Source organism: Symsagittifera roscoffensis, unplaced genomic scaffold, assembly GCF_963678635.1.
Source record: "Symsagittifera roscoffensis unplaced genomic scaffold, txSymRosc1.1 SCAFFOLD_148, whole genome shotgun sequence".
In the NCBI taxonomy this organism is placed as follows: domain Eukaryota; kingdom Metazoa; phylum Xenacoelomorpha; order Acoela; family Convolutidae; genus Symsagittifera; species Symsagittifera roscoffensis.
Window position 1 is genome coordinate 4,035 of NW_026971530.1, and position 11,698 is coordinate 15,732.

An 11,698-nucleotide genomic window follows, 5' to 3' on the forward strand; every position below is an offset into this window, starting at 1 on the left:
ATAGTTTTCACCATGCCAACTAAAATAATTTTTCATAATGAAAAAAAAAGAAATTTCAACAAATCGATTGTTAAGCATACAACTAATATGAAAAGTGCAAAGTCGAGTGTTCAAATTGTGTTTTCCTTGAAATGACCCAAAACAAAGTCATTAGGCCGATAAAAATAAGAACGAAATAAGTTGAGCCGAGGAATTTTTTTGAGCTAAACAGAAAAAAAAGAAAACGCGAAATCGAGGCAAGTAAAATTATAGATTGAAGTAACTCGAACACTAAAAGCAACCTTATGAAACAAAAATGCGCACACCAAGAGAAAGATTTCAAGATGTGACAACTAGGCCGACATAAAATAAGCATCCAAACAATTGGCTGACAATGTTAATTGAAACAAAATTTTTCCCGTTGAAAAAAATAGGTCCTGGTAAGATTCGAACCCAGGACCTTTGCCATCCTAAGCATATTCAATAACTTCAGGCCAAATTGGCCGGCAATGCATAGAAATTTGAATTCATTGACCCAAGATACAAGTTCTTCAAGAGACTCTGTTAAACAAGTTGTTTACCCGAAAAAAAGTTCCAGTTCGATAACGCTTGCTCATTGTTATCGAAATGGATCCCAAAAAAAAACAGAAAAAAAACAACTTCGTAGCACTTAACTAGCTTTTCAAGCATTCATTAAGCAAACAACACGTGGAATGACATCAATTAATTTTGGAAACAAAAAATGATTAAGGAAATATTGTCATGAGAAGTCAACAATTTTCCGGTAAAAAAATCTATCTCAAAAAACACAAACACCCGTATTAAAAGCTTTTAGTAATTTCACAACGTTCACTGGGCGTACAACACGTAACTAGACGCCAATCGATCTGAAAACAGAAAAAAAATGCTGTCATTTTAAATATCAACTTTTTTTGAACTCCACAAAACTCAATTTCAGAAAAACAGACGAAAAACAAACCCTAGCAGTACACACGCTTTTAGTGGTTTCGAAGCGTTCACTAATCAGAAAACATGTGATTAGACCCGATAGATCGGAAAATAAAAGGGGTAAAAACTATTGTTGTCATAAAGACTTCTGCGACTTAAAAATTTAAACTTTTAGCTTTTATGCTAACAATCGACCTGGTTTAATCAATACAAAAAACTATTCAAACTATGCAAAATTTCAATAAAATCACAAAAGTTGAGTCGAAATGAATTAGGACGAATATAATTTTCAAACAAAATTAAAACAAGAAGAAACGGAAAATTCAACAGTCAGGGACTGTGAATTCGAAAAATTACAAGAGCTAACAACGACATTTGAGACTAATAGAAAACTGCCAACAGCAAAAAAAAGTTGTGACATGGCAAAAAAGCCGTCAAACTATGGGGTCCGACCATTCGCAGTCCGATTCACGGAAAAATTCAATTTCAGACTTTGAAAAAACTAGGTCCGGCCGGGACTCTAAACCCAGACCACAGGGTACAAGGCAACCGCAATACTCGGTAGCCAAATAAAAAGGGGCCCAAAAATTGCTAACAAACGATAATCTATCAAAATCAAGTTCAATTAAATGTGTACAAAAATTGTTTACGAGAATCTAATTCCCGATTGCAAGAAACTTGCTCTCCAAAATTTAACTAGAACGCATTTTCTTTTTTCTTGATCTTTAACTTTTGCAGTTCACACTTTACACAATTGTGAAATTTTTTCCTTTTAATAAAAAAAAATGAATATAACTTGAGCCTGATGCCATACGTAAGTTGCAATCAGTTTCTTTTGAAACGTTTCGATGGTTCTGTTGGACAAGTTAATAGCCTAAAAGCCAATAAATCGATTTGATAACGCTTGTTACTTGAAAGCTTAAACATTCATTCTGAAATTTAAAGGAAATTCAGGTTTTTTTTGTGACAATTGTTTTTTTGTTGCCGGAGTGTAGTTTTCCCAAATAGCAAAAAAAAAATTGATCGCGAAATCGTGAAGCCTAAACACAGAGTTGGAAGAGTCAATAAACTCAAGTAAACAGAGAATATACTGACATGTTTTTTGCCGATTCGCACCTTTCCAATTTCAAAGAACCAAATAGATGGCCTTAAAGCTCTTCGAATTTCTAGAACAATTTGTTTGACATTATGTTCGACATTTATGTCAATTTATCTTTGACAATCTGAAAATTAAAATCCACTTCCGAAAATAGAAATCAATCAAACTTTTAACGATCTTTGCACGTTCGCTGTTCGATAGTAGAGTTTTTCTTTTTTTTACACAAGCGAAGTTGCATTTCGCATACACAAGCAACATTATGACCGCTAACGCTACTGCGAAAAACTGAATGATTAAAACTTCGAGTCTACAAAAGTTCGTAAGTGTCCCACGCCAATTATGGGTCTACATAATTTGTAAGAGACGCAAGCCAATTATGATGCATTAGCCGAACCAGTCAATTTGAAAAAAAAACGGACGCAAAGTATAGAGCGGAAAAAATCATTAATCATTAAAAATATCCGACTCTGCCCAGGTTCAAACCCTCTTAATTTATTGCTGGTCTTCTTTTCTAAGCTACAGATCCATGATACCTTGACACGAAGCGCTATTGGTAATATAATAGTCTGTGTTAATAGCCTTAGCATTGGCTGTACTTTATAGCTGGTTATTGATCAAGCTGGTTATTGAGCTGGTATATTATAGTTTATACTATAAGCCAAGCTTTGCTTGTGTAAACCAGGGAAATGAATTGAACTTTAAAAAATCAGAAGTGAAACCGCGATCTATATAAGAGTCTCAACTACATTAATCGACTCGCAAACCTCACCTTGGGTTGAGTTTCGCTAAATATACCCAGGAGGATTGCAATGGTAATAACGGCCTTCAGCACAAATAATAGTAACAATAATAATACTGGGTTGCTCCAATATATGGAAGGACTTCTACGGCCCTTTGAAGTTTCAGTTTTCTAGTCTGTTTCGTTATAGATCCAATAAGGTCCACGTTTGAATGTTGCAGTAGCCGTAACCAGATATAAAGTAGGTCCAGTAAAAGTCTGATAATTCTTTCTTGACGCTTTCTCCAAAAATGTTCACTCGGCTGCCAATTCGTTCATGCAGAAGAACAACTCGGTGCCAAAAATTTTGTTAGCTGGATGGCAGTCGAGCTTTTTGAAGTATGAACGATTCTTTTTGTTCAAGTGTTACTCTGGTGTTTGAATAGAAAATTATCATGCATCTCTCTGTAGCGCAATAAAGGAAGTATTCTAAGGTGCATTAGACGGTCTTTCTACTCGCTGTTTGGGTGTATCCAAGTTGTAACGTGTTTTTGAAATAACTCAATTGAATGAAGCGCACCTTTACGCGGATACCACATCTGCATTCAATATAGTAAGATTGGTATCAAAAGTCCTCGAAGTACGTGTAGTTTGGTATATTAGTTGGTAAGTAGAGATATGTAGAATGAGGCATACGCCTTGTTACACCTTGTGTTTATATGTACATCCCAATTTAGAATATCTGAAAGCTCAATGCCTATACCTTTTTCAAGGCTTTTCTGTTCAAACACGTATGAGTCAAAGCAGAACTCTGTTGTTGGCACCTTTAAAGAGTAAAAATCCGCACTTTTTAATAATAACGCTCATTGAATTGTCTTTGCACTACTTCGATAACTTATCCAGAGTGCAGTGAAGACTCTGTCTTGCACTATTACAAGCCTTTAGATCATCCGCAAATAGTTTACAAGTAGCACTAGTACTTTCAATTAGAGACAGTAGATCATTTATGTAAATGACGAACAAAAGAGACCCAAGTAAAGATCCCTGTGGCACTCCGCTGATTACTTGTATAAATGTGTATAAATAGTGTCAACTGAACTCCTGAAGATTGTCACCTTAAGAAAAACCGAAACAAATACTGGTTTTTCAAACATTTATATAAAGTTTATACACTGATAAGCAATTTTGTATCTGACTTAATAATAGTCCATTCACTATTTTGAGTGCCTTGCCATGTTTTTATTGCCAGTTATTGTCATGTTTTTGAAACGCACAATAAACATCAATTTCTAAAAGCTCTCCCAACTATAATCTACTATAAATAATGTTGCTTACGCTTGTTGACAGATACTGCATCAACTGTGAAATATATCTTTTCTTGTACGTAATCTACTTAATACTCCTTCTAAACTAGAGCAGAAACTATTTAAAATAGTTTTAACACCTTTGCTTTGCAGCGCAAAATGTTTATCAATTTTTCAGTTTGAGTTCAAGTTCATATTTTGGTTGTACTGTTGCTGTGATTGATTATGACCTCGACCAATCAGCGATGAGTATTCGAGTTGTACCAGTGGGTCTCCTGTCACCCACCTACGCGAATTCAAATCATAATCTTGATCCTGGAAGTTGAATGTGACTTGATTTCCTCCTCTTCGTAATACTGAAACGAAAAAATTCTAGTCATACAAGCAAAGCGGACCCTCACTTGCGATACAAAATTTCATGCCACAATTTATTCACAAAAATTTAGTCACTGCTGCAGGAATCTTAAAAGTTCTAGGAACCGTATTACAGGCAAATAAATCATTCAAGAAAACAAGAGCATTTTGTTAATTATTTGTAAGGAAACAAAATCATAAATTAGATAGTTATACAGCGGCGAAGCGGAGCTGTAGATAATTATCTAACATAGCCAATACACCGATGGAAAAGAGTCAATGAATGCAAGCAAAAAAAAAACTTTTTGAAAAAATGCAACTTCAGAAATTCAAAGAAAAAAATGGCCTCAAAGCTCTTTGAAGCTTTAGAAAATTTTATGGTTGTCATGTTTTTGATAAAATTCTCTTTGAGAAAATTGGATCAAAAAGTAAAATTTTTATTTCGCTGGGAAATTCGATAATTAAATTCTACCTTCGAAACTAGAAGTCGATCACGCATTTTTTTAACACTTTTGAAGTTCATAAGTAAAGTTTTCCTTCCTTTTAACAAACTTGATGAAATTTTTATTTCGCTGGGAAATCTGATGCCATTTTCGAAATTAGCAATCAATCATGTTTTTCGTGACCTTTAAATTTTTGCTGTTCGATAGTGAACTTTGCTTGATTTAAGCAAAAAAAATGAAGTGAACTTAAAAAGAAATCAAAAATCAAACATCAAAAAAAATCAATATTTGGCCTGAACAATTTTATAGACTTTTTCCTGAAAAAAAAACAAAAAAAAATCAGCAAGACCTATATAAGAGTACTCACTACGTTCATTACTCTTAAAAATTGAAATTCACAGAGGACTATTCGTATATACAAGAGTTCTTTCACAAATAAAAAAATTGAACAGAAATCGATAAAATCTTTGCGCTTCCAAATAAGTCAAACTCTCAGGCACACATATAACTGATTGATTGATCAGTATGATGTACTCAACCATACGATCAGCTAGATCAGAAAACTTACAATCAGTAGTTGCCATTGACGAATAATAAACTTGACTCTGAGAAGCTGCAGATGCCAAATCGCCCCCTCCTCCCGCGTGAGGTTGCACTCCTACTTGATCGCCGCTTCCCAAAACACGTCTTTGATCTTGGCCTGAGTCCGGAGCGCCTCTTGTAAATTGGGAGTTCGATGAGTTCCGATATAAATGCATTCCTCCTCGGTGAGTGAAAGAGTCTTCTTGATTCGTGAAAGCCGCATTCTGATTGGCCGAGAGGGAGGTGTGTTGAATGGCATAGCGAGATGATGCGTCTTGGTTCAAAGATCTTGCATTTGAAGGTCCGGCTAGTTTGAAACGCAATGAAAATTTAAACGTTATGTAGCTCAACTTGCAACTGAATTATAATTTTCAGAAAAACGGCCATTATTCTCTTTGTTCCGACCATTGAAAATGGAGAGGAACTTTGTATTCGGGTGTGTTTAAGTTTTTTTCTTTTTGTTTTCCACGCAAAATCAGGTACTACAAATTTTCAAAATTGGACATTCTCTAGGGCCATATTTTTTTCAAAGCGCAGGGCATAGCCGCTTGTGCAGGTAAGATTCGCATAACAGGTTTTCTCTTTCGGTTAAACACTTAATCTCCGATTTGGTAGGGCAGTTTTAAAGGAAAATCAAAATTTTTTTAAAAAAATTAAACAATGTCAGAACTGGGCTTGTTTGATCCCCCTACTAAAACTTTCAAAGGCCGTAGAACGTGAGTTAAAGAACAGAGACTAGCGAAATATGCAGTCACATAGAAGAGCAGCCGGGTTTTCCAATGGTACCATTTTTTATAATCGGTACAGTAGTTTTTTGAGAAAATTGAATATTCTGCGAAAATAACAAAAAGTTTCCTCAGCATCGCAAGAAAAAACGAAAAACAAAATATCCCATACCCTTCCATGATACATGTTTTTTTTCTCAAAAAAGAATTAACACTAGCGAAAACTAAAGCAGCAACATATGCCATTAAATAGTTTATGATTAAATAAACTTAACTGACTGAATTGGAAAATACCAAAAGTGCCACCAAATGAGCACTTTCATTTGCGGTTAGATAAAAATCTTCGTAATAATACACCACGCTTCGTTTGTGTAATCATCGCAATGGACCAGCGATATATCATATTGAAGCCCTTTCAGTCGTGATTCAAACGACATTAAAACATTAGAAACTTTTTAGCTTTTTTTTCCAGTTTACCGTTTGTTATTATTTTTTGAAGGCAACTGTAGTCGATTTTGTCTAATATACTTACTTTATTACATTAACGTTCGTTATATGAAAATTGGTCATTTAGTCTAAACACTTGAAAATTGGTCATTTAGTCTTAAACACTTGATTTTTCGATGCTTCACTTAGCGCTTTCTTGACAACATACGTTTTCCAGATAATTTTGTACGAAAAGTAGCAAAAAAGATATAAACTTTTTTTTGGTTTTTTTTCTCATTTTACTGTGTGTTAATATTTTTTGAAGACACAAGTTGTCGATTTTGTCTAATATACTAACTTTGTTATACTAACATTCGCTACATGAAAATTGGTCATTTAGTCTTATACACTTGATTATACAAAACGAAAACTTGTTTTGGATGCTTCACTTAGCGCTTTCTTGGCAACATACGTTTTCCAGATAACTTTGTACGAAAAGTAGCAAAAAATATATACAATTTTGTTGATTTTTTTTTAAGTTTACAGTGTGTTAGTATTTTTGTGGAAGACAACTGTTGTCGGTTCTGCCTAAAATACTAACTTTCTACGCGTGTGAAAAGTTCTCTCATCACATCACGCACAAGAAGTGAACACTAATTTGAAAAACCTTTTTTGGAAGTTTTTTATGAATATGGTGGTCGGAGCACTCTGTGCTACTTGCGCAGCAACCGGCCATTTTATTCTACTTTAAGGCTGCTTTCTGATCATATTTTACCAATCAAGTATTTAATTTGTAATGGTCCAATTCAGTCCTGTTTTACCTTCAATAGCTGATGACGTTGTAGGCGCCTGGGGACAAACATCTACCACTCCGGCCCACACAAGTTGCCTAGAGAGCCAGTCTAGACCATCTTCCAAACCAACTCCGGTTTGCGCATCACATGCCTGGATATGCCACTTTCTACCACAACAGATCTTGTGTAGGTTCAACTCATTGGTTAGAATCTCAACCCCTATTGCGTCTCGTGAGTCCTGTTTGCTAGCCAGCACTAGCAAGATGGCGCTCCTTAGATCTTTCTCCAACATGAGTCGAGACAGCTCACTCTGTGCTTCCGAGAGACGAGACTGATCTGAGCTGTCTACTACGAATATTAGAGCCTGAAAAAACATGAATTGCAAGGAGAGCGAAGAAAAACATAACGGATTATAATCATCTAAATTGATATTTGTATCATAACTCACTCCGCTGTTTAATTTTAGTTATAACAGCACCAATTTGTTTCAGTTAGATTGAGTGAATACTGACAACCCCCGATACTCAAAAAACATTCAGTTACATAACCCTGATTACTGTGATTGCCTAAAAACTGCTATTTTTATCTTTTCCCGCAGCTCAGACGAACTTCACTTTTAGACTACAACTAACATTTCTTTGTGAGAAGACACGATTATTCTTTAGGATAGCTGTTAATCACAAGCAAAATTCCGTTAAATTATAATAATGAGATATAAATTTGAGTGTTCAAGCACAGAAAAAAGCCACTATTCCCTACCTGTGTGTTGAGATAGTAGTGTTTCCACAGTGGCCTCAACTTCGGGTCTCCGCCCACATCCCAGATGTTGAACTGCAGGTTCTTGTACTCCACAGTCTCAACGTTGAAGCCGATGGTGGGCAGAGTAGTGGGCACGAACTCGTTCTGCTTCAATTTGAACAGGATGGATGTCTTGCCTGCATTGTTCAGACCCAACATCACCAGACGCATCTCTATCTTCGGACCTAGCACACATTCAGAGTGTATCGTTAATGCACACACAATCAAAAAAGAGCACACTAGAGGCCATTACATTACCTAGTGTAAGCTTAATGTAGGTTATAAAGTATGCACTTATTGTTCGTGTCATTCGCAGAGTTTTATTGAGCTAGTGGAGCTACAAGTTCAAACAAACCTATGTGGACCCTATTGTCCCTGGTGAATGTGATGGGCACACTGGGATCACATGATGACACATTCACAACAGCTCCATTTCCACCTCCACTATTTGCCCCGTTGGACCCACTGGTGCCGTAAGAATTGGAACTAGATGATCCGCCACTGCTAAGAAGCTCCTGCAGTTGAGACTGTTGCCATTGAGCTGCGTCTACAAGACGACTGATTTCCGACCTGAAAAATGTAGCAAACAGACATTTGGAAAAGTTTCACTCATCTGACAGGAACCGAAAGCATTTTCATAGAAAAAATGTGACATCAAATATCTTTCGTGATTGAAACTTTTAAATATCAACTAACCCAATTTGAGAGAACTGGATCAATAGATCATTTTTTTTTTCGCTGAAAAATCTGAAAATTAAAATCCCATTTTGAAACTGAAAGCCATTCACGGTTTTTCTTGCACCATTTGCAAATCGTAGCAAAGCATCGAAAACCAGCGTATGTGCAACTTTATAATTCACACCTTAGCAAGATCTTGTTCGATGTTCATATCAATTCGTTGAAGTCCTTATACCTTATAAAATTAGCTATACAATTTAGCTTACCTGCGCACAATTAGGTCGACATCGCCCAATGTCGACTGCCTCTTCAGGTCAGTCTCAGTGGAGGTCAGCTGAGAGAGAATCATGGTCAGAGTCTGCATGCTCTGCTGTAGTGCTAGCTTCTTCTCCCTCACATACGTGTTCACTACAGATAGAGCCACTTCCTCTTGGCGCCTTAGATTATGCCGTAAATCCTCAAAATAATCATGCACCTGGCAACAGAAAAAACATCAGCTGCAATTTGAACCAAAAAATGATTAATTGGCGATTGTTTGAGACCGTGTTTTGATTAGATGGATGAAATTTAAATTGCCAACTTTCTTGTAACTTTACTAAAATTTCGAACTATAATAATCTGATCTACAGATTTTTCTGATCAACGTTTACTGCCTCAAATTAAAAAACATCAAACCTGTTGTCTGGCAACTAGCGCTGTTCCCCTCACGTTCGTCAATTGTCCATTAGGCCCCGTTGTGACTCCCGCTGCATTCGCATTTAAATCAGATCCCAAAACACTCATAGAACTTCCTGTCGACGATGGGGATCTAGTAGAGGTTCCTTCTATAAGCTGCATACAGGCGTTCAACTTTCGTATGTAAATGGTCACGTCGTCTGAGAAGTTGTTAATGATATTCAGGCAGCTGGTCAACAACGACTTGATCGAATCTGCTTCATGGATCAATAGGTTGAACTTATGACCTTTGTGGGAACTGAAATCTCTACAAAGATAGCACATCATTGGAAGCTGGAACTGCGAGATCATTTGAGACGACGAGGACTGAGTCGAGGAGTTCGGGGGAATTGAGGTGGGTATCTGGCATGCCGGTTCCAGGCATACTAGCTCTACAGGGTGTCCCGGATGTAACCTGCACTGGGGTCTCTGGCGTGTCGGAGCTTCGCAGATCGGAATTCGCTTATGCTTTGACAGTGTCTTAAACAAATCCGTTTTTAATTAATTTTAGCAGCACAGCGTTTTTCTTATTTGGATTTAGACTCCCAACTAGTTAAATAAATGATAAGCGTGCATATTTGGACTTCCAGAGATAACCATTATCCACAATAACCCCACGGGCACCCACGATGATAGCGGGCACCAACCCGCTCGTAAATAAGTCGAAATAAATACTAACATTGGTAGAATGAATGATTTCTGAGCACTGCTGACATAAATTAGTTGCACAAGTCAAGCAATACAGTGTTGCCACATGAAGTTCGTTCTCATCGCACTTCCGGTTAATTGCAACACTATTAGGACTGAGCTGAGGAGAAACAACTGACTCAGAGTGGGCTCTCAAACGAGCGCTCGAAAAATTTGAATCGACAGTGCAATTCGAAGCATTCCCTCGTCCCTCTATTTGAGAAGAATCAAGAACTTCGAGAAGAGAGAAATTTTTGTTGAGTTCAGCCACACCAGCTGTAAGAGATTAAATCATTGAAGTTTAAATCATTGGAGTAATAGATCAAATTAATGAAGTTATTAAACTTCAATACAATAATCAACAACACAAATGAGCGAACTGGTTATCATGGGATATATTTGTTGGCCGCCTTTATGTTATAAATAACTTCAAAATATCCTTCCACAAACAGGTTCGATCTTTAAAGTTTTTCACAAATGCTCAAAGTCTAGCTGATAATTTAGAAAATTAAAAAACAACTTACCGGGAGGGACAAAAGTTGAGCTACGATCGAAAGGGCAGATGATGTTGTTTGAGGAGGTTCCATTGTCCTCACTCGACAACAGTCTGGAGAGGCAACTTGTACAAAGAGTGTGTCCACACAGCAGCAGTCTAGGCACTCTTTCTCCGGAGGAAGAAAAGCCGTTTTCACAAACTTTGCACCGAGGCGACGCTGAATTCGACATCTTCGATCTCGCTTTCAAAATTTTCACTACAATGATTTCCTTGTCAATCAGTGGTTAATGTCAATCATGTTCATTTCATTCTCCTTATTTGACGCAGCACACTTTTTCATCTCTGAAAATACCCCAAACTTGAAATCAACGGAATAAAACCGAGCGGAAAAAAATAAGAAAGCAAAAAAAATAAAAGCCCAAAATTTTACCGGGAGTTTCAACAAGCTGATTTTGGGTTCCGGTTTATCTCACAGGGGCGAAAGCAAAAATTTGTTGAGGTATTAAACCGAGTCAGAAACTTCACGTCACCATGTGTCAGTCGGTCGTATTTGGGAGGGAAGGAAAGGGGCTCGAGTGTGAACTCGGATAAAATCTGAGGTCACGAAAAAGAAATTTTAACGAAACGAAATATTGTTGTTAATATGCTATGTCTATTATATAAATCAAAAAGGCTGCTTGACAATTTTCTGATTGGATAAGACAAAAGAAATTTTAATCATTAGCTTGCAAAGCGGAAATTTAAGGTGCAGATGTGTGCAGATTTTGATTGCTTTTTAGCGATAATGTGACAATTTTGCATGGTCGTGAATTTTGGGGTGTAGATAAAGTTAAATCTGCTGCAAACTTCTGTAAATGACCACTGGCACTGTATTTTGAGCAACACTCAACATTCTGGGGATTCACTGGCAGACGGTAACGCGCGATGAGGACAACGATCTTGAGTCCGGGGAG

General features: G+C 36.9%; 1 protein-coding gene across 1 annotated transcript; it reads right to left on the bottom strand.

The window, feature by feature from the left end:
* Window positions 1–3,636: 3,636 nt before the first annotated feature.
* LOC134856493 (E3 ubiquitin-protein ligase TRIM23-like) lies at window positions 3,637–11,083 on the bottom strand. The gene is made up of 9 exons (XM_063872762.1): window positions 10,774–11,083; window positions 10,242–10,525; window positions 9,524–10,042; window positions 9,115–9,323; window positions 8,526–8,740; window positions 8,132–8,355; window positions 7,400–7,736; window positions 5,414–5,734; window positions 3,637–4,404 (listed from the first exon to the last, which is right to left on the bottom strand). The coding sequence occupies exons 1-9, from the start codon at window positions 10,973–10,975 to the stop codon at window positions 4,223–4,225; spliced, it is 2,493 nt and encodes an 830-aa protein (XP_063728832.1). The 5' UTR covers window positions 10,976–11,083; the 3' UTR covers window positions 3,637–4,222.
* Between the last annotated feature and the right edge of the window lie 615 nt (window positions 11,084–11,698).